Source organism: Oncorhynchus mykiss, chromosome 11 (assembly GCF_013265735.2).
Source record: "Oncorhynchus mykiss isolate Arlee chromosome 11, USDA_OmykA_1.1, whole genome shotgun sequence".
NCBI classification, from domain to species: Eukaryota; Metazoa; Chordata; class Actinopteri; order Salmoniformes; family Salmonidae; genus Oncorhynchus; species Oncorhynchus mykiss.
In genome coordinates, this window is record NC_048575.1 from 68,038,443 (window position 1) to 68,062,647 (window position 24,205).

Sequence of the window (24,205 nt, forward strand, 5' to 3'; positions counted from 1 at the left end):
TCAAATCAAATTGTATTGGTCACATACACATGGTTAGCAGATGTTAATGTAAGTGTAGCGAAATGCTTGTGATTCTGGTTCCGACAGTGCAGTAATATTTAACAAGTAATCTAACAATTCCCCAACAACTACCTAATACACACAAATCTAAAAGAGGTGAATGAGAATATGTACATATAAATATATGGATGAGCGTTGGCCGAGCGGCATAGGCAAGGTGCAATAGATGGTATAAAACAGAGTATATACATATGATATGAGTAATGTAAGATAGTTGAAATTGGAGGTTTAAATACACCTTAGCCAAATACATTTAAACTCAGTTTTTCACAATTCCTGACAATTTATCCTAGTAAAAATTCCCTGTATTAGGTCAGTTAGGATCACCACTTTATTTTAAGAATGTGAAATGTCAGAATAATAGTAGAGAATTATTTATTTCAGCTTTTATTTCTTTCATCACATTCCCAGTGGGTCAGAAGTTTACATGCTACCAAATACTAGTTGAGTGTATTGCCGTGTCGGGTAGCCTTCCACAAGCTTCCCACAATAAGTTGGGGTGAATTTTGGCCAATTCTTCCTGACAGAGCTGGTGTAACTGAGTCAGGTTTGTAGGCCTCCTTGCTCGTACACGCTTTTCAGTTCTGCCCACAAATTTCCTATATGATTGAGGGCAGGGCTTTGTGACGGCCACTCCAATACCCTGACTTTGTTGTCCATAAGCCATTTTGCCACAACTTTGGAAGTGTGCTTGGGGTCATTGTCCATTTGGAAGACTCACTTGTGACAAAGCTTTAACTTCCTCACTGATGTCTTGAGATGTTGCTTCAATATATCCACATCATTTTCCTTCCTCATGAAGCCATATATTTTGTGAAGTGCACCAGTCCCTCCTGCAGCAAAGCACCCCCACAACATGATGCTGCCACCCCCGTGCTTCACGGTTGGGATGGTGTTCTTCGGCTTGCAAGCCTCCCCCTTTTTCCTCCAAACATGGTCATTATGGCCAAACAGTTCTATTTTTGTTTCATAAGACCAGAGGACATTTCTCCAAAAAGTATGATCTTTGTCCCCAACCGTAGTCTGGCTTTTTTATGTCGGTTTTGCAGCAGTGGCTTCTTCCTTCCTGAGTGGCCTTTCAGGTTATGTCGATATAGGACTTGTTTTACTGTGGATATAGATACTTTTGCACCTGTTTCCTCCAGCATCTTCACAAGGTCCTTTGCTGTTGTTCTGGGATTGATTTGCACTTTTCGCACCAAAGTACGTTGATCTCTAGGAGACAGAACGCATCTCCTTCCTGAGCGGTATGACGGCTGCGTGGCCCCTTGGTGTTTATACTTATTGTTTGTACAGATGAACGTGGTACCTTCAGGCGTTTGGAAATTGCTCCCAAGGATAACTTGTGGAGGTCTACAATTTTTTTCTGAGGTCTTGGCTGATTTCTTTTGATTTTCCCATGATGTCAAGCAAAGAGGCACTGAGTTTGAAGGTATGCCTTGAAATACAGCCACAGGTAAACCTTCAATTGACTCAAATGATGTCAATTAGCCTATCAGAAGCTTCTAAAGCCATGACATAATTTTCTGGAATTTTCCAAGCTGTTTAAAGGCACAGTCAACTTAGTGTATGTAAACTTCTGACCAACTGGAATTGTGATACAGTGAATTATAAGTGAAATCATCTGTTTGTAAACAATTGTTGGAAAAATTATTTGTGTCATGCCACTCCACTTTGTCCCTGTACAGGCATTTCGCTTGTTTGATTGCCTTGCCTTGTTTGGTTGCCTTCAGACATATTCCCAGACCTCTTTCCATGGTTAAATGCGGTGGTTTGCGCTTTCAGTTTTGCGCGAATGCCACCATCCATCCACGGTTTCTGGTTAGGGTAGGTTTTAATAGTCACAGTGGGTACGACTTCTCCAGTGCACTTCCTTATAAATTCACTCACCGAGTCAGTGTATAGGTCGATGTTATACTCTGAGGCTGACCGGAACATATCCCAATCCGTGTGATAAAAACAATCTTAAAGCTTAGATTTTGATTGGTCAAACCAGCGTTGAATGGTTCTAGTTACTGGTACGTCAAGTTGGGTAGGAGGGGACGGCAGGAAGAGACAGAAGAGAGGAGGCTATTTTCATAAGACTAAGGGTGGGACACAGCCGGATGAATAAGACTTTAAATGTGATTGGAAAGGATCCAACAGGAAAATGTGGTTAATGCCAGGAAATAGAGACAGCAGAGCATACAGTGTGGGCAGTATGAGAGGGAAAGAGAGAGGCTGAGATCCTGTATGAGGGAGAAGGGGATACAGGAAATTAGTTTAAAGAGCATGCTGAGTATAACGTCATTAGATACAGTCTCAAATATTTTTTTAAAGAGAAACCGCTGGCAGGATCCAGGCTGCATCACCGGCTGTGATTGGGTGGCGCACAATTGGCCCAGCGTCGCCCGGGTTTGGCCATCATTGTAAATAAGAATTTGTTCTTAACTGACTTGCCTAGTTAAATAAAGGTTATATAAAAAAATAGGTAGCATTTCGTTTCTTCATGTCTCTGGCCCACACTCCAGTACAGTATGTGGCGGTAATGCATCATAAAATTGGATGGCAACCGCAGATAAACCACCGAAGAAGAAGAATGGCCGCCACCATGAGCAAGTCTAATTGTTTTCGGTTGAGCAGTTTTCAGATATTTGATTTAATGTTTAATCAGCGATACAATCATAAATTAACATGTCTGTTTACGATTGTCCTTATTTTAACGTGGCAGTGTCTGGCAGACGATGGCTACGAAATGGATGACTTTTTAAAAAGGGAGCACTCGCTTACCAAACCATACCAAGGTAACGTCTTTTGCCGGTGTTGTCGAAAATCTCTCCCCCTTCGCGTTCTTCTTTGCTGCGACCTGTTTTGGTTTCATAATGATTTTATCTTTTGATTTCCAGACAACGTATACAAATATTGACATTTGTCTTCTACAAAACCAGTATTGAGTTAATCAGAAAGAACTTACTGCATAGCTAGCATTCGCTATTGTCTCTAATGTTGCGATATGGGTATTGGCAGTATAGTGTTAACCCACCTAGCTAACAAGTGCCACCACCTTCATTGGATTGCATTTATTGCGCAATGATTCCCAATACGGGAAGGTGGTAGATTATTGATAGTAAAATAATACGGTGTAGTTATGTAAATGTGTAGAGAATTGTGTTATCCAAGGTGGATCACCACAATAAACAACCATTTTAATGATGACATTATGGGTAGGAAACTAGGTATTTTACAAATGTAGCTTCTGCATTGATCCCTCTAAAAAGGACAGTTCGGTTGAAGTGCAACATTTACCTGGAGCTAACTTTGCAGATAGCACTACACGGTGATTTAAAAAGTCACTCAGTCGATCAAAAACATTTTGCTAAAAGTATTATTATATTCCTCTTTAATTTACAATCTGTAGAAACATTTAGAATAGAAAGGTTCAGAACTTTTGTGAAACATCACAGCAGTGTTGAAAAATATATGGCAAATAAAATAAATTGATGGTGTTGGGGGATAGATGGGAAGGTTTGAGTGGCTCTGAAGGGTGAGATTTAAAACAACAAGATGACAAATGTAAAATATGCTGTGTCTGAGAAATTTATATTTTGAATTTTTGTGAAACAGCACAGTTAAAAATATATGTCAATGTAGAAATCAAGCTGGATGGGAGGGGTTGATGGTAGCTGAAGGGTGGGATTAAAAACAAACGAAAGTTAACTGTTGTAAAGTGCATTGGGTCTGTAAAATGTAAATAGTATGTATAAACTTGAAGTAGGAACCTAAGTGTTGTCCATTAGTTTACTCCAATTAAGAGGGGTGGGTAGGGTTAAGGGAAAATAATAAAGACAAATATATTGAAAAAATATGTGCCAAAAATTACAAGAATGTGCAAAGCTGTCATCAAGGCAAAGGGTGGATACTTTGAAGAATCTCAAATATAAAATATATTTTGATTTAACACTTTTTTAGGTTACTACAATATTCCAAATGTGTTATTTTATAGTTTTGATGTATTCACTATTATTCCACAATGTAGAAAATAGTAACAATAAAGAAAAACCCTTGAATGAGTAGGTGTGTCCAAACTTTTGACTGGTACTGTATATATAAAGGACAAAGATTGTGATTTGTTCTCAAAGGTGAGCTACAATATTCTCACATTGCTGTGATACAGTGGTGAGACCACTGGACAAAGATGCCTATATCAAGTTATGCATAGGGATTGATTGTGTTTGTTTGGGTAGGGGTGGGCTCCTCCAGTTCCTCCCATTGGGACCTGATGGGCAACGCCATAATCACCACTGAGCATGTGCGACTGACCCCTGACTTGCAGAGCAGACAAGGAGCAGTTTGGAGCCGCATTGTGAGTTAAGCGCTCTCCATCCCCAAGTAGATACCAGCACCCACCAGCACACTACTGCTTATCCTTGAACAACCCAAGACTCATACGTCGCTGTATTGTTAAGAACTCTAACATCATAGTTTGTAGTCTGCCGTGCAACCTATAGGCTTAGCAGTCACGCCACAAATTATGGCAATCACTTCACCTCATTTGTAGTAACACTAGCATAAATTAGGCCTATTCTTTCTGACTACATGTACTACTCTATATAGGACATAGCATTTGAACATATTATGACAGAGAGCACTCGGGTAACATGCCGTGCCACAACCTGCCTTTCCTCATTCACTGTACTGTCTATGTCTGCCTGTATGGTCTCCTACCACAGCCCTGTTACCTGAGGGACTGGGAGCTGCAGGTGCACTTTAAGATCCATGGCCAGGGGAAGAAGAACCTGAATGGAGATGGAATGGCTCTGTGGTACACCAAAGAACGCATGCAGACAGGTACTGCGCTTGCACTGTCTAACACACAAACCAGGGTTTCCCAAAGGGCACCCTGTCCTCCTTTGTGCTCTACTGTTCAAAAGTAGTGCCCCATATAGGTAATATAGGGTGCCATTTTGGATGCACACCAAGGTTAAAAGATTCAAGTCTCTAGTGTTGTTAATATTACAACGCTGTCAGAATTGCCTCCCTAAAGTGTTGACTGCTGGGGTTTAACACTTGCAGGTCCTGTGTTTGGAAACATGAACCTCTTCACCGGCCTTGGAGTATTTTTGGACACCTACCCCAATGAAAATAATAACCATGAGGTACTCCAATCCCCCCCTCTGCCCAATCCCCCTACTCAGATCAAATAGCCTACACTCACTCACTCAGTTGGACAGCCCAACATTTATTTATTATGGGGATGTGTCTATTCCCAAACACTGATTGTGTGTAATTGGTTTGGGTGTACAGTGTTGTGTTTATGCTACGACCTGTGTTACCTTGCTTCCCTCTTGGACACACAGAAGAAGTACAGCCCTTCAACTCAGGTAGCTACAGTAAACTATCAGCCAAGCCCAGTCATTTTCCCCTGAATTGAATTGTATGTTTTGTTTATTTATAACCTCATCACACCACAACCTGTCCCATTCATGTTGGCCATCACACATCATTTACGTGTCTCTGACTTGTTTGATGGGTGACATGTCTCAACTCTCATCCATTTTGTGCAATATGTGGTACGTCGAAAGACGAGTGTCAGAAGTTGTTCCTGTTTCCCTGAGGATATAACTGGCAGAACTTCATGCATTTAGTCAATGGTTGTGTCTGAAATGGCACCCTATTCCCTACATAGTGCACTACTTTTGACCAGAGCCCTATTAGGGGATAGGGTGCCTTTTTAGATGTAACAAGTGTGTCTCAGGTCACTGAATGACAAACACCTGGCATATCACAACTACTTCTGTTTGTCTCTGCAGAGGGTGTTTCCATACGTGTCAGGTATGGTGGGAAACGGGACTCTGGCATATGAGCACGATCGTGATGGCCAGTCTACGGAGCTTGGCGGGTGCACGGCCCTAGTGCGCAACATTCCCCATGACACCTTCCTCCTCATCAGATACACCAAAAACAGACTGACTGTGAGAGAAACACACAGCACCACATTTAATAAAGTAAAAGGTGGCTGTTAGCATTTAGTAACATATTGACCTATGTTTGACCTCATGTCCTACAGATACAGATTGATGTTGATGGGAAACAGCAGTGGCGGGACTGTCTGGACCTTCCAGGGGTGCGGCTGCCTCAGGGCTACTTCTTTGGAGCCTCCTCTGTTACTGGAGACCTGTCAGGTACTGATCTGGTCCACTGTCTGAACATCTTTTTATTTGTTCTATTTTTTTTTTTTACCTTTATTTAACTAGGCAAGTCAGTTAAGAACAAATTATTATTTACAATGATGGCCTACACTGGCCAAACCCGGACAATGCTGAGCCAATTGTGCGCCGCCCTATGGGACTCCCAATCACAGCCGGTTGTGATACAGCCTGGATTTGAACCAGTGTGTCTGTATTGATGTTTCAAGCACTGAGGTGCAGTGCCTTAGACCGCTGCGGCACTCAGGAGTCCAAAATCTCAGAACAGCACTGTCTCTGTTACTGGAGACCTGTCAGGGACTGGTCTGGTCTTCTGTCTGAACGTCTCAGAACAATACTTACTGTCTTTGTGTTTCACTATCTGCATTATTCTCAAATATTTTTAGAATCTGATAAGTTCATACTAATCAGATCTATGTCAATTCTGAATGGAGAATGGTGGAAAGCCCGTGGTGTAGCGGTAATGCTGAAGTCCTGGGTTCGATCCCCACCTCCACCCTTCCTAATGTGATCTCTGTTCCTGTCTCCCTCTCTTTTTCCAGTTGTCTGAATAAAGTGTGAAATGTAAAAAATGTATTAGGAAATATTCTGAATGTTGAATTGTATTAATTTCTCCCTTCCTGTCGTTTCCAAGACAACCATGATCTGATCTCTATGAAGCTGTACCAGCTGACCGTGGAGCGTCCTCAGGAGGAAGAGGAGGAGGAAGAGCTCACTGTCCCCAGTGTTGATAACTTTGAGCAATTGAATAAAGGTAAGATTATACAATGGCAAGGTTTTCACATCTTGCATGCATCATTTAATTGTTTTTGCAGAAATTGTTTGTTTTAGAAAATGTGTGATAATTGTTTTTGCCTGTCTATTTCAATTAATGCATTTGATTTTAATGTCTTAATTTCATGATTGTGTTTGTCTTTCATTACAGTGGAGGTGCAAGAGGAGGGGATGAGTGGAGTCCAGCTCTTCTTCACCATAGTCTTCTCCATCATCGGTGTCTTCGTACTGGGAGTGGTGGCGGTCGTCATGTACGGGCGCTGGAAGGAAAACAGCCGCAAACGTTTCTACTGAGAGGAGAGAGGGATAGTCCGTCAGCATCCCAAATGGCTCCCTATATAGTGCACTACTTTTGACCAGGGCCTATAGAGCTCTAGTCAAAAGTAGTGCACTCCATAAGGAATAGGGTGGCATTTGGGATGCTGTCTGAGAGAGGGGGATAATCTGTGAAGGAGCGCAAGAGCCTGTGAAGGAGCACATAGATTTTTAAACAACATACAACCAACATGCTGTCTGCCATACATAGCTTTACTACATAACAATCCCCTTACTTCAATAATACCTCAACTGAGAGAAATGAACCTATCTCAGCCAAAATAAATCAAATGTGACCCTTTTCATTTTTAATACTGTGAGATTTGTCTTTGTTGCCCTTTATTTCACCTCCGTGTTGAACACATGCCGAAGTTAGCTATCGTAGGAAAGGAGACCATGACCTGTGAATCGCTGACACTGTCATCAGCACACTGCACTCGCTGTGTGATGTGCATGATGGCTGTGAGAATAGTGCTCTGTGGTTGGTATTGCACTATAGCCTTGCTGTCATGTTCTGCCGTTGAGACACAGAAGTGTTTGCACTGACATGAAACGCCCACAAGAAGTATTATATTAAGCTGCCACAATAATTGTGTAATGAGAGATATAATTGTTCTGAACTTAAGTGCCTAGCTAGGGCCAGTTTAAGATCAGGGCCCATATCCACAAAGCATCTCCGAGTAGGTGTGGCCTTCTAGATGGTAATGAATAAGATTATATGGACGGGGGAGCTGATCCTAGATCAATGCAGTAACTTTTTGAATACAGGCCCATGAATCACTATGTACACACACAACCTCTAGTTGACAATTCTAGCCTCTAGCCCTTGACAATTCTGTAGTGCTGTGCTGTAACTACCATCGATATATCGTACTGTGCAGGTCATTGGATGCCACTCCCATTTGTTTGATCAAAGTTACACACTCCGTTTTCTCTGAGACTCTCAACCCTCCTTTGTAGGTTTTAAGTTAACAAACCGTTGTTTACCAGCCATTGTGTCAAGCACACAACTATCTCAAGCACTTAATTGAAACAGATCGTCTCACATGTGGCGAATATATTTATTGTAATGAATTAAGTGTTTGTGTTAACTCGATTTGAAGTAACTGTTTGTCTAGTACACCAACAAATGTCAACCTTTTATTTGACCTTTATGATTGATCAATTGTGTGTTGTTGATCTGTGAGTGTTTTTGTTGTTTTCTATGTTGACATGTTTTTACCCTGTAATGAAAAACTACACATTGACCATCCACATTGAGCCTCAAATGTGAACTGAGTTATCTGAAGTGGTTGTGTAGGAATGGTGGTTCTGTTGGGTATGGCTGAACTGTAACCCCTAAATAAGTAGCCTTAGTTTGTAATCTAATTTACAAAGCTACATTACCGATCCTCTCCAGCCACTTATTTCCTGGTGCCTTACCTGGGTTCGCAGGATGTTGGTGGCACCTTAATTGGGGAGGGCGGGCTAGTAGTAATTGCTGGAGTGTAATGGTATCAAATACATCAAACACATGGTTTCCAGGTGTTTGATGCCATTCCATTCCAGACAATATTATGAGCCGTCCTCCTCTCAGCAGCCTCCACTGCGGTTGTATTCTATTCATTAGTGCAAACTGGAGTAAAACCACTGGCGTAGCACATTTTATCTCGGCCTCATGGCGAAATGTGTAAAATACCATGAGATTAGCTATAATACTGCTTATTTGGACCTTGAACTGCACTATGCCACTGAGTAAAACGGTTTAGGTAAACGGTTAACATTGCAAAAAGTTTTGCTATGGTTTTCACTAATGAATACGACCCAGGATATGTCAGTTTATAGGAGGTCAAAAGTCGTATGTGAGACCCTCCAGCGGTGTATTTCTGTTTGTTCATAACGAAGCCCGAATGGATGGGGCTCGATGTGCTGTTTTCACACAAAATGTTTACTTAATTAAATGTTGACGTCTCTAGTTAATTATGTTTGGGGCTGTGTGATATGACAGTAATTTATTGTCATCATAAGATATCTTGAAGAAACCCACTCAAACTTTACTATTTAAATAATTATTTCAGAGGAATGAAAATGTGAAGTTTTGAAATTTACCACTAAAATATTATCTTGTTTGTGTACATGAAGAGAATGTGCACTGTAGTGCTCCTGTGTCAAATCTTTTTGAATAAACGTTTCTAATCTAAAACATTTATAATCTTGCCCATTTGGAAACATATTTTGCCATGTATTTTTACCTCTCTTAAGCCTTGTTCACATTGCAGGGCTTAATGCTCAATCAGTTTTGTTTTTCAAATCTGTTTTGGAATACTGACAGTCCAAACAGCAAGTTACAAATGACCAAATCGGATTTGTGTGTGTTCAGCCAGCAGTAATTTGCTGACATGGCTACAATAGTTGTCATAGTAATGACGGGTGTGTGCGCAGTGTTGTAGGCCGATTTGGTGGTGGTGCTTCCTAACACTCGGAAGTTATGTAGCAAGCTAAGGTGACAACAATGTCTGCAATGGACGTTTCACAGTTGATTTGAATGTTCAATATCATAGTGTACGAACACTTTTAAAACCTCAAAGGATAAGATGATCCAACTTTCAAACAAGTCATTTTTGTCTAGCCACAGAGTCAACTAGCTAGCTAGGCGGCTGTTTCGTTTTTTTAGCACATTCACTAATTTGTTTGTAAACAATTAACAAGCTAGTTAGCTACCACATGTTCTTGTCAACTGTCAACAGAGTAGTTAGCAAGCAACAAGATATGCCAAATTACAGTCTTAATACCACTTTAGGGCAAATAAATCAGATTTGACCGTTCAGACAGGAGTTGCATGGCCAGGAATCAGGATTGTATCCGACTTTAAACCACCTATGAAGGTGGTTTGAAATGTGGCTTTAAATATCCTTTTCCATGTGCTTTTTGGCTATTAAGAATGGCACCGGAGGGGAAGGCTGCCGTTTTACGAGCTCCTAACCAACTTTGCTAATTTGTTCGTTTTTTCACATTGTTTGTAACTTATTTTGTACATAATGTTGCTGCTACGGTCTCTTATGACAAAAAATAACTTCTGGACATCAGAACAGCGATTACTCACCTCGAACTGGACAAAGATTTTATCTTTAACGCGTCCGACGTGAAGGATATACTGCATTCTCGGGAATGAGCCCAAATCCCCGTCATTTGCGAGAAGAAAAGATGGAGAAAAGGGGGGCCAAGGTCGGGCTGACTTCTGAGAATTCGTAGGCAAGTGAGTAAACCCCCACTACCATCCATTCTATTGGCCAACATGCAATCGTTGGAAAACAAAATGTATAATATACAATCAAGACTATCCTACCAACGGGGCATTAAAAACTGCAATATCTTATGTTTCACCAAGTCGTGGCTGAACGACGACAGATGATATAGAACTGGCGTGATTTTCCATGCATCGGCAGGACAGAGAAGCTACTCTGTCTGTAGCTGGTATGACGAGGGGTGGGCGTGTGTGTCAATTTGTCAATAACAGCTGGTGTGCGATGTCTAATATTAAAGAAGTCTCGAGATATTGCTTGCCTGAGGTAGAGTACCTTATGATAAGCTGTAGACCACACTATCTAACAAGAGATATTATTCGTAGCCGTCTATTTACCACCACAAACCGATGCTGGCACGAAGACCCCATTGAACCAGCTGTATAAGGCCATAAGCAAACAAGAACATGCTCACCTAGAAGCGGCGCTCCTAGTGGCCCTGAAAGACGTCCCTGAAAGAATTTCACAGGACTCTATGTAAACTGGAAACCATATATCCTGAGGCTGCACTTGTTGTATCCGGGGATTTTAACAAAGCTAATTTGAGAACACGGCTACCTAAATTCTACCAGCACATTGATTGATGTACCTGCTCGAGCAAAACACTGGACCACTACTTCTCTAATTTCCACCATGCATACAAGGCCCTCCCACACCCTCCCTTCGGCAAATCTGACCATGACTCCATCTTGTTGCTCCTCTCCTATAGGCAGAAACTTAAACAGGAAGCGCCCGGGCTTATCTCTATCCAACGCTGGTTGACCAATCGGATTCTATGCTTCAAGATTTCTTCGATCATGTGGACTGGGATATGTTCCAGGTAGCCTCAGACAATAACATCGACATATACGCTGACTCTGTGAGTGAGTTTATTATGAAGTGCATAGGAGATGTTGTACCCTCTGTGACTATTAAGACCTTCCCTAACCAGAAACCATGGATTGATGGCAGCATTCATGCAAACCTGAACGCGCGAACCACCGCATTTAATCATGGCAAAGCGACTGGAAACATGACTGAACACAAACAGTGTAGTTATTCCCTCCGCAAGGCTATCAAACAAGCAAAGTGTCAATATAGAGACAACGTAGAGTCTCAATTCAATGGCTCAAATACGAGATGTATGCGGCACGGTCTACAGATAATCACGGATTACAAAAAGAAAACCAGCTCCGTCACGGACATCGACGTCTTGCTCCCAGACAAATTAAGCAACTTCTTTGCGTGCTTTGAGGACAATACAGTGCCACCGACATGGCCCGTTAACAAAGACTGTGGGCTCTCCTTCTCCGTGGACGATGTGAGTAAAACATTTAAACTTGTTAACCCTCTCGACTGCCGGCCCAGATGGCATCCCTAGCCGCGTCCTCAGAGCATGCGCAGACCAACTGGCTGGTGTGTTTATGGATATATTCAATCAATCCCTATCCCAGTCTGCTGTCCCCACATTCAAGATGACCACCATTGGTCCTGTTCCCAAGAAAGCTAAGGTAACTGAACTATATGACTATCTCCCCGTAGCACTCACTGTCATCATGAAGTGCATTGAGAGACTAGTCAAGGATCATAGCACCTCCACCCTACCTGATACCCTAGATCCACTCCAATTTGCTTACTGCCCCAATAGGTCCACAGACGATGCAATGCCACCACGCTGCACACTGCCCTATCCCATCTGGACAAGAGGAATACCTATGTAAGAATGCTGTTCATTGACTACATCTCAGCATTCAACACCAAAGTACCCTCCAAACTCATCATTAAGCTTGAGACCCTGCGTCTCAACCCCGCCCTGTGCAACTGGTTCCTGGACTTTCTGACAGGCCGCCCCCAGGTGGTGAAGGTAGGAAATAACATCTCCACCCCGCTGATCCTTAACACTGGGGCCCCACAAGGGTGCTTTCTCAGCCCTCTCCTGTTCTCCCTGTTCACCCATGACTGCGTGGCTGGCTATGCACGCCTCCAACTCAATCATCAAGTTTGCAGACGACACTACAGTGGTGGGCTTGATTACCAACAACAACGAGACAGCCTACAGGGAGGAGGTGAGGGCCCTCAGAGTGTGGTGTCAGGAAAATAACCTCTCAACGTCAACAAAACAAAGGAGATGATCGTGGACTTCAGGAAACAGCAGAGGGAGCACCCCCCCATCCACATCAATGGGACAGCAGTGGAGAAGGTGGAAAGTTTTAAGTTCATCAGCGTACACATCACGGATAAACTGAAATGGTCCACCCACACAGACAGCGTGGTGAAGAAGGCGCAACAGACTTAAGAAATTTGTCTTGTTACCAAAAACTATTTTAAAGATGCGCAATCGAGAGCATCCTGTTGGGCTGTATCACCGCCTGGGACGGCAACTGCACCGCCCTCAACCGCAAGGCTCTCCAGAGGGTAGTGTGGTCTGCACAACGCATCACCGGGGGCAAACTTCCTGCCCTCCAGGACACCTACAGCCCCCGATGTCACAGGAAGTCAAAAAGATAATCAAGGACAACAACCACCCGAGCCACTGGCTGTTCACCCGGCTATCATCCAGAAGGCGAGGTCAGTACAGGTGCATCAAAGCTGGGACCGAGAGACGGAAAAACAGCTTCTATCTCAAGGCCATCAGACTGTTAAACAGACATCACTAACATAGAGAGGCTGCTGCCAACATACTGACTCAAATCACTGGCCACTTTAATAAATGGATTTAATAAAGGTATCACTAGTCACTTTAAATAAAGCCACTTTAATAATGTTTACTTATCCTATATTACTCATCTCATTTGTATATACTGTAGTTTAAACCACCTTGCCTATGCCGCATGGCCATATCTCATCCATATATTGATATGTACATATTATTATTCCATCCCCTTACATTGTGTGTATAAGGTAGTCGTTGTGAATTTGCTAGATTACTTGGTATATATTACTGCACTGTCGGAACTAGAAGCACAAGCATTTCGCTACACTCACATTAACATCTACTAACCATGCGTATGTGACCAATACGATTTGATTTGGTCCTCCCACTGCGAATCGGGAAACCATGCCGGTTAAATTAGGCGACAGATGATGAAGTTCACAAGGTGGTGAAAGTGCATGGTATGAGCTTGATGATCCTTTCCAATAAATGTCAAGGGTCGTATTCTGGTGACATGGTGATCCCAATGCTTGACTTCTGTTTTGACAAATACATTTAAAACATTCTCGCTCTTTTCCATAATCTCATCATGTAGACTAGCCTTCCCGCACTGTCTCCGAGCTGTTGGCTAGAGCCGATGTGCCAGAGTAGGCACATTTGCTATTTAACGCGACAGTTTTTGTAACAAAACTATCCATAGAGTTGAAAAGGGGAAACACAGTGAACATTCGATTTTTATTCAGAGCATGAAAATGTAAGCAATTTTTTTTTGTGCACTAGACATCACGCACTGATTTTTATCTGCGACAAGTCAGTTTGGTGGAAAATACAACTGGAGGGAAAATGCTCATATTTTCTTTATGCGGATTTTAGAATATTTTCATGAAAATCTGTCGCAACTGGATGGAAACCTAGCTATTGAAGAGGTTTGAATGGAATGCTAGTGTACTTCCTGAATTGACTGGAATTTAAATGGAATTGTCCCCAAGCCTGATAGATAAACATTGGACTGTTTTACATTGGTAATTACTCAATACTGTAAACAAAGTAAAACACCTCCAAGGCCAGGAGGTGAAGATGACTGGTGTTTATGTTTGAGCGGCAGATAGCTTAGTGGTTAAGAGCTTTGGGCCAGTAACGGAAAGCTCACTGGTTCAAATCCCATTGAAATATCTTTCGATGTACCCTTTAGCAAGGAGCTTAACCCTAATTCCTCTGTATTAGAGTGTATGCTAAATAACTAAAATGTTAATAGTAGAGGATCAAGTGAAAGGGACTCCACCCACTCTGTGAATGTATGAAAAGGTCCTTGCATATTAAGATTGGCTTTGCGCTCTATTCATTGCTCTGGCATTTACTTGTAACTTCAAACATTGTGATTCTGTGTATAGAGGGGCGACTCTACTGTGAAGTATATATTTCACTTAGGTGTCTGACAACAAATATTGTCCTGCAGAGTTCCCTTTGATTCTTCTTTCTCTCTTCTTTCTGTCTTATGTCACCTCCAACCCTTACCTGTCAACAGTCAACACCCAAAAGTATAGTGGTACCCAGGTATTATATCTGCTGTTTTAACTGAGGGAACGTTGTGGACTAATTTGTATCGATTTGTTTGTACGGTACCGTGTCCTCTTCAGTGATTTTTAGTTTTTACAGTAGATTTTACTGAGATATTATAATTTATATTATTATTTTTATTAGATTTATGTTTTGTTTCAGACACAGCTGAAACAACAGTAGTACAGTCGTGGCCAAAAGATTTGAGAATGACAAAAATATTAATTTTCACAAAGGCTGCTGCCTCAGTTTGTATGATGGCAATTTGCATTTACTCCAGAACGTTATGAAGAGGGATCAGATGAATTGCAATTAATTGCAAAGTCCCTCTTTGCCATGCAAATGAACTGAATCCCCCATAAACTTTTCCACTGCATCTCAGCCTTGTCACAAGGACCAGCTGACATCATGTCAGTGATTCTCTCATGAACACAGGTGTGAGTGTTGATGAGGACAAGGCTGGAGATCACTCTGTCATGCTGATTGAGTTCAAATAACAGACTGGAAGCTTCAAAAGGAGGGTGGTGCTTGGAATCATTGTTCTTTCTCTGTCAACCATGGTTATCTGCAAGGAAACACGCACCATCATCATTGCTTTGCACAAAAAGGGCTTTACAGGCAAGGATATTGCTTCCAGTAAGATTGCACCTAAATCAACCATTTATCAGATCATCAAGAACTTCAAGAAGAGCGGTTCAATTGTTGTGAAGAAGGCTTCTGGGCGCCCAAGAAAGTCCAGCAAGCGCCAGGACTGTCTCCTAAAGTTGATTCAGCTGTGGGATTGGGGCAACACCAGTACAGAGCTTGCTCAGGAATGGCAGCAGGCAGGTGCGAGTGCATCTGCACGCACAGTGAGGCAAAGACTTTTGGAGGATGGCCTGGTGTCAAGAAGGGCACCAAAGAATCCACTTCTCTCCAGGAAAAACATCAGGGTCAGACTGATATTCTGCAAAAGGTACAGGGATTGGACTGCTGAGGACTGGGGTAAAGTCATTTTCTCTGATGAATCCCCTTTCCGATTGTTTGGGGCATCCGGAAAAAAGCTTGTCCGGAGAAGACAAGGTGAGCTCTACCATCAGTCCTGTGTCATGCCAACAATAAAGCATCCTGAGACCATTCATGTGTGGGGTTGCTTCTCAGCCAAGGGAGTGGGCTCACTCACAATTTTGCCTAAGAGCACAGCCATGAATAAAGAATGGTACTGACACATCCTCCAAGAGCAACTTCTCTCAGCCATCCAGGAACAGTTTAGTGATGAACAATGCCTTTTCCAGCATAATGGAGCACCTTGTCATAAGGCAAAAGTGATAACTGAGTGGCTCGGGGAACAAAACATCGATATTTTGGGTCCATGGCCAGGAAACTCCCCAGACCTTAATCCCATTGAGAACTTGTGGTCAATCCTCAAGAGGCAGGTGGACAAACAAAAACCAACAAATTCTGACAAACTCAAAGCATTGATTATTCAAGAATGGGCTGCCATCAGTCAGGATGTGGCCCAGAAGTTAATTGACAGCATGCCAGGGTGGATTGCAGAGGTCTTGAAAAAGAAGGGTTAACACTGCAAATATTGACTCTCTTCATGTAATTGTCAATAAATGCCTTTGACACTTATGAAATGTTTGTAATTATACTTCAGTATCTGACAAAAATATCTTAAGCCACTGAAGCAGCAAACTTTGTGGAAATTAATATTTTTGTCATTCTCAAAACTTTTGGCCACGACTGTACAATAAATAATAATGAGGACAATTGACCTTTTTTATTATAGATTGTTGATGAGATGTTTGAAAGTTATATCACTTAAAATCACCACAACCATTTAAGTTTCAGTGAAATACAAAAGATCTGATTATGTAAAGTAAATCTAGACTTAAAAAGTAAACTGCAGCAGGCTCTGACAATTAGTGGCATACTGTCAGTCATGGCTCTGTAATGGTAAATCATGCAATAAATTGGATTCAGTTTAAATTGTGTATGAAATGAAAAATATGCTTGGGTCAGGCCCCATGCTGGTTTGCCATACGGAACAGTGCTGTCTTGTCAACACTTCAACCATTATACCTAAGGAGTAGTCATGGTAACTTGAAGCAGCTGCTTTCCTACTGTAAAACTGGATTAGACATTATTTATCATCTCTAAAATGTGAAATGATTGGTGACATCATAATTCTATAATATCAAATGCATCCTGTAGAGGGGATAAAAGCGTAAACACCACTTTCTATTCAGATACTTTGTTAATACTAAGTCATCAAAAATATTTTTATTCCTGTACATTTTTTTTTCTCTCAAATGTCTACATTTTAATATTAACAGTTTGAGAGTTCTACAATATCATCTATTCCCCTTTTTGACCCTGATGCAAACCTTATGTTCCAGTTGTGTGGTGCCTTCATCGTGGGTTTTGGAGATTTCCAGGTGATGTAATCTAGATTTTTCTCTCTCATCACATTCCTCTGCCCTATCAACCCTACCAACACCCTGGTAGTCAGGGGAACCATCGTGACCTCTGTGTTACCTGGGAATCATGAATCATCACCCATGAAGGAAAACCATTGTATGCTCATCACTGTGAGTTTGCACAGATATTCTTTACTCGTTATTTTATTAGGTAATTTGTCAAGGACTTTGCAGAAAAGGTACGCGTTCCAAATGCCACTCTATAAGACCCTGGTCAAAGAAGTGCTCTATAAAGGTGCCTGTGGTCTGTGAGTGATTTGTGATCTGTTGTAATTGCAGTTTTGCATCCTGTTGTTTAGCTTGATGCTGGTGGAGCTGGCCATTGTGTTTGAGAGGGAGACAAGAGACATCTCAAGGCTTCTCTGCTGTTCTTATGACCTGATTTGAACATGGTAATGGTGGTAGTATTTGTCATATAAACATGTGACCTGTTTGCCACACAGATTGACACTTTCTTTTTAGAAAGACCTGATGGGTAACCTGGACATAGAATAAATCAAATCACATTTGATTTGTCACATGCACCGAATAGTGAAATGCTTACTTACACAAAAATAAGTATTAATAACACAGTAAAAAAAACAATAACGAGGCAATATACACCGGTACCGGTACCAAGTCAATGTGTACAGGTTAGTTGAGATAATTGAGGTAATATGTCCCTTCTAAGAGTATTCAGACCCTTTGACTTTTTATCATTTTGTTAGGTTACAGCCTTATTGTAAATTTGAATACAACATTTTTTCCCCCATGATGACAAAGCATTTTTGCTAATGTATTAAAAATTTAAAACTGAAATAGCACATTTACATAAGTATTCAGACCCTTTACTCAGTACTTTGTTGAAGCACCTTTGGCAGCGTTGACAGCCTCGAGTCTTCTTGGGTATAACAATACAAGCTTGGCACACCTGTATTTGGGTAGTTTCCCCCATTCTTCTCTGCAGATCCACTCAAGCTCTGTTAGGTTGGATGGGGATCAATGCTGCACAGCTATTTTCAGGTCTCTCCAGAGATGTTTGATCGGGTTCAAGTCCGGACTCTGGCTGGGCCACTCAAGAATATCCAGAGACTTGTCCCGAAGCCACACCTGCGTTGTCTTGGCTGTCTGCTTAGGGTTGTTGTCCTGTTGGAAGGTGAACCTTCACCCCAGTCTGAGGTCCTGAGCGCTCTGGAGCAGGTTTTCATCAAGGATCTCTATGTACTTTGCTTTGTTCATCTTTCCCTTGATCCTGACTAGTCTCCCAGTTCCTGCCGCTGCAAAACATCCCCACAGCATGTTTCTGCCACCACCATGCTTCACCGTAGGGTTGGTGCCAGGTTTCCTCTAGAAGTGACACTTGGAATTCAGGCCAAAGAGTTCAATCTTGGTTTCATCAGACCAGAGAATCTTGTTTCTCATGGTCTGCGAGTCTTTGGGTGCATTTTGGCAAACTCCAAGCGGGCTGTCATCTGTCTTTTACTGAGGAGTGGCTTCCATCTGGGCACTCTACCATAAAGTAAAATCAAATCAAATGTATTTATAAAGCCCTTCTTACATCAGCTGATATCTCAAGAGTATCTCTATCGCTCCTGCTGTCTCTATAGAGTTGAAAACAGCAGGTCTGGGACAAGTAGCACGTCCGGTGAACAGGTCAGGGTTCCATAGCCACAGGCAGAACAGTTGAAACTGGAGCAGCAGGTGGAGTGCTGCAGAGTTGGTCCTTCTGGAAGGTTCTCCCATCTCCACAGAGGACCTCTAGAGCTCTGTCAGAGTGACCATCAGGTTCTTGGTCACCTCCCTGACCAAGGCCATTCTCCCCTGATTGCTCAGTTTGGCCAGACGGACAGCTCTAGGAAGAGTCTTGGTGGTTCCAAACTTCTTTCATTTAAGAATGATGGAGGCCACTGTGTTATCGGGGACCTTCAATGCTGCAGAAATGTTTTGGTACCCTTCCCCAGATCTGTGCCTCGACACAATCCTGTCTCGGAGCTCTATGGACAATTCTTTTGACCTCATGGCTTGCTTTTTGCTCTGACATGCACTGTCAACTGTGGCACCTTATATAGACAGGTGTGTGCCTTTCCAAATCATGTCCAATCAATTGAATTTACCACAGGTGGACTCCAATCAAGTTGTAGAAACATCTCAAGGATGATCAATGTAAACAGGATGCACTGGAGCTCAATTCTGAGTCTCATAGCAAAGGGTTTGAATACTTACGTAAATAAGGTATTTCTGTTTTTAGTTTTTAATAAATCAGAAAAAAAATCTGTTTTCTCTTTGTCATTATGAAGTATTGTGTGTAGATTGCTGGGGATTTTTTATTTATTTAATACATTTTAGAATAAGGCTGTAACATCACAAAATGTAGAAAAAATCAATGTGTCTGAATTCTTTCCGAAGGCACTGTTCATGTAGGTATGGGTAAAGTGACTATGCATAGTGTGTCAGACCAGGGAGTTGGGTCAAAACGTTTACACAGATCAGACACAGACAGAGTAGGTTTAGCTCAGTTTCAAAGGGGTTTATAAAAATTATAGTTCAAAAAGAAAAGAATAGGTCTCCCCCATGAGACTCTTTCCGGGATACCATCTTCTTGGCTCCGGGTCTTGCTGTATCCTGTGGGGATCAAAAACTGAACTCACTCCTGTTACCTCTGCAACCGTCCCCAACTATACAGGAGTCCTTTCTTCCCACACTCTCTCCCCTGTTTGCTGCCCTTCTGGTAGCTTTATGGGACTTGCACAACTGGTAAGCAATCAGCCCTTGATTACTCACAAACTCCCAATCAGCCCCAATTAGTTCAGAATCCGTTGAGACCTGGCACGTCCAGCAGATGGAGCCATCGCCTCATGATGTATACTCAGCCTGTCACCAGGCCTCGACAAGTCTCCTCCTTCCTGGTGGCTGACCTGCTGTAGGCCACACCTCCCCCCTAAGCTCTGTCGGAGAGGGGACTGTCTTCAGTGCTACGCATGTCTCCCTTCTCGAAAGGGCATCCGCGTTTCCATGCATCGCCCCTGACCTGTGCACAACAGAAAAAGAGAAGCGTTGAAGGGACAAGAACCACCTGGTGACCCAATCGTTTGTGTCGTTTCCCCTGGCCATCCAGACCAGGGGAGCATGGTCTGTGACCAGGGTGAAGTGGGTACCTAACAGGTAATACTTGAGAGTGTCTAGCGCCCACTTTATCGCTAGACACTCTTTCTCAACAATAGAGTACTTTTTTCCTCTAGGTATCAGCTTTCGGCTGATGTACATGATGGGGTGCTCCTACCCATCGTGTATCTGGGACAGAACGGCCCATAGTCCCGTATCACATGCATCCGTCTGGACCACCATCGGCATCTGGAAATCGGGTGTTACAAGAATCGGATGGTAGCAGACGGCTGAACGGCGCTCCTGTCTCGTCTGTCCAATTCAGTTTTCGGGAGGCGGGCCCTGGTTAGATCGGTGAGGGGGGAAGCTATAGCTGCAAAGTTGGGGATAAACCGGCTATAGTATCCTGCCAGTCCCAGGAAGGCATTGACCTGTGTCTTGGAGCGTGGAACGGGCCAGTCACGTACAGCGTAAACCTTCCTCTCCCGGGGCTTGACGTTCCCCCGTCCGATCAAATACCCCAGGTACTCCACCTCCTCGAACCCTAATTTGCATTTCTTGGGGTTTGCGGTCAATACGGCTTGTCTGAGCACGTCCAGCACCGCCTGGAGGCAAGTCAGGTGCTCTTCCCAACCTTGGCTGTGGATGATGATATCATCCAGATAGGCTGCTGCGTACTGCTGGTGGGGTCGAAGCACTCTGTTCATCAGTCGCTGGAATGTGGGCGGGCTCCGTGGAGACCGAACGGGAGCACCTGGTACTGATACAAACCGCCTGGTGTCAAGAACGCTGTCTACTCCCAGGAGGAGGCTGCCAACGGTACCTGCCAATATCCTTTGGTCAGGTCAAGGGTGCTGATGTACCCGGGCCTTTCCCAATCGGTCGATGAGCTCGTCCACCCTCGGCATGGGGTTGGCGTCGAATAAGCTTATGTCGTTCACACCCCGGAAATCATTACAGAAGCAGAGGCTACCGTCCGGTATGGGGAACCAACACGATGGGGCTGCACCATGGACTCATCAATGACCCCCATCCTCAGCATAGCCTCCACTTCTTGTTTCACTGCCTACCTTCGGGCCTCCGGAATCCGATATGGCCTCTTTCGTACCGTTTCCCCTTCTCGGAGAACACCACCGTGTTCCGATCGACGAGCTCCCTGAGCTCTTGCTTCTGGACCGGGTTGAGGTCCTTGTTGCTCGGGACCACCACTGGTACAGTTGGCGTCCTGGGTCCCGACCATAACACGGACAAGGCTGTCCTCTTGTGCCACTTCTTCAACAGGTTCACATGGTATATCTGTTGGGGTTTCCGTCTCCCTGGTTGTCGTACGCGGTAATTGCCGTGTTGCCAGGAACTTACTTTCGTCCGTGGGGATTAAGACCAACACCCTGTCTCCCACCTACAATTCTCGGGGCTGGGCTCCCCGATTGTAGACCTGGGCTTGGGCGCGTTGGGCCTTCTCCATATGTTCCCTCACAACTGGCCATATGGCTGTCATCTGCTCCCTCATCATCTCCATGTGCTCTACCACGCTGCTTAATGCAACCGCTGTGTCAGATTTCAAAAAAGCTTTACCAAAAAAGCACACCATGCAATACTCTGAGTACGGCACTCAGAGACCAAAACAACCCAAACAGATATCCGCCATGTTGTGTAGTCAACAGAAGTCAGAAATAGCATTATAAATATTCACTTACCTTTGATGATCTTCATCAGAATGCACTCCCAGGAATCCCAGTTCCACAATAAATGTTTATTTTGTTCGATAATGTCCATAATTTATGTCTAAATACCTCCTTTTTGTTCGCTCGTTTAGCCCAGTAATCCAAAATCATGACACGCGATCACTAGGAGCAGACAAAAAGTCAAATAGTTCCGTTACAGTCCGTAAAAACATGTCAAACGATGTATAGAATCAATCTTTAGGATGTTTTTAACATAAATCTTCAATAATGTTCCAACCGGAGAATTCCTTTGTCTTCAGAAATGCAATGGAACTCAAGCTAACTCTCACGTGAATGCGAGTGGCCAGCTCGTGGCTCTCTGGCAGACCTCTGACTCATTCCCCTCTCATTCGCCCCCACTTCTGTCATGTTGTGTCTTGTCTCTGTCCTTTCCCTTCACCCTGTCTCCCTCTGCTGGTTGTTGTTTGGTTACCTTTTCTCCCCCTCTTTCCCCCAGCTGTGCCTTGTCTCCTCCTAACCACCTCGTCACCCCTTTTCCCACCTGTTCCCTTTTTCCCTCTGATTAGGTCCCTATATCTCTCTCTGTTCCTGCTCCTGTCCTTGTCGGATTCTTGTTTGTTGTGTTTCATGCCTGAACCAGACTGTCGTCATGTTTGCTGTAACCTTGTCTTGTCCTGTCGGAATCTGCCGGTCCGTCTGAGCCTACCTATGTTTGGTAATTAAAGAAGCTCTGTTTAAGTTAATTCGCTTTTGGGTCCTCATTCACGCACCGTAACAACTTCACAGTAGATGCATCAAACAAGGTTCTAAAGACTGTTGACATCTAGTGGAAGCCTTGGGAAGTGCAGTTTGACCCCATAGACACTGCATTTGTTAGGGAATGAGATGAAAAACTACAATCCTCAGATTTCCCACTTCCTGGTTGGATTTTGTCTCAGGTCTTTGCCTGCCACATGAGTTCTGTTATACTCACAGACATCATTCAATGTTTTAGAAACTTCAGACTGTCTTCTATCCAAATCTACTAATAATAAATCTAAATCCAAATCTACTTATAATATGCATATATTAGCAACTGGGCCTGAGTAGCAGACAGTTTACTCTGGGCACCTTATTCATCCAAGCTACTCAATACTGCCCCCAGCCATAACAAGTTAAGGTGGTCTGTTGGGCTTCCCACACCTCCTTGGCGAGGTCCAGTAGGCCGTGTGGCCTCCTCACGTAGAGGAGTTCGAAAGGGGAAAACCCAGTGGAGGACTGGGCTACTTCTCGGATTGAGAACATTAGGTGGGGTAGTAACTGATCTCAGTTCTTCCCGTCCTGCTCGATGACCTTCTGCAGCATTTGTTTGAGCGTTTTATTGAAGTGCTCGACGAGACCATCCGTCTGCGTGTGAAAAACGAAGGTCCGGATCTGCTTGATCTGCAGGAGAGCACACAACTATTTCATTAGGCGGGACATAAACTCAGTACCTTGGTCTGTCAGGATCTCGTTCGGGATGCCTGGGAACATGCCTGGGAACAGCTCCCAGGCGATTCCTTTGGATACCGCAGCCCATAGGGGAATGGCCTCGGGATACCGGGTGGCATAATCTACTATCACCAGGATGTACCGTGTCCTCATGCTGTTTTTACCAGGGGTCCCAATATGTCCATGGCGATGCGTTCAAAGGGCACCCCAATGATAGGTAGGGGGACCAGAGGGTTTCGGATGTGTGCTTTTGGGGCAGTGAGTTGACACTCCGGGCAGCTGCGACAGTGGTCTTCCACGGCCTTCCTCATCCCGGGCTGCGATTCATTCCCGGGTTTTCTCCATTCCCAGGTGCGCCCCCAACAGCTGGGTGTGGGCCAGCTGAAGAACGCTTCCCACGTACCGTCTGGGCAGCAACAATACTTCTCAAAGTTCCACCTGTTGGCGCGACACCTGATACAAAAAGTTATTCTTGATTTGGAAATTAGGGTATTGCCAGTCACTCACCCCCGGAAGTAGCTGTCCATCCACCACTATCACTTGGATTGTGACGGCTTTCAAGTTCGTATCCTACCACTGGGACGTCCCCTCAGTTGGCCCCCAGCAGGTGTCTCGACTGGACCCTCGAAATTGAGGAGGGGGTGGCTGGGTTCCTCCTCCAGTGGTTCCCCAGGGGGTTGGGTTCCGGCACCCCCTCCGACTC

At 43.6% G+C, this 24,205-nt stretch overlaps 1 protein-coding gene across 2 annotated transcripts; it reads left to right on the forward strand.

The window, feature by feature from the left end:
* Nucleotides 1-2,610: 2,610 nt before the first annotated feature.
* Nucleotides 2,611-9,522, forward strand: LOC110536283 (VIP36-like protein). 2 transcript variants are annotated; one of them, XM_021621998.2, is made up of 9 exons: nucleotides 2,611-2,843; nucleotides 4,284-4,402; nucleotides 4,770-4,887; nucleotides 5,113-5,195; nucleotides 5,397-5,420; nucleotides 5,850-6,011; nucleotides 6,107-6,221; nucleotides 6,880-6,999; nucleotides 7,171-9,522. In XM_021621998.2, the coding sequence occupies exons 1-9, from the start codon at nucleotides 2,639-2,641 to the stop codon at nucleotides 7,311-7,313; spliced, it is 1,089 nt and encodes a 362-aa protein (XP_021477673.2). In that variant the 5' UTR covers nucleotides 2,611-2,638; the 3' UTR covers nucleotides 7,314-9,522. The 2 variants fall into 2 exon arrangements, with proteins under 2 accessions (XP_021477673.2, XP_021477674.2); XM_021621999.2 differs by lacking the exon at nucleotides 5,397-5,420 and having other exon boundaries at nucleotides 2,612-2,843.
* Nucleotides 9,523-24,205: the final 14,683 nt, after the last annotated feature.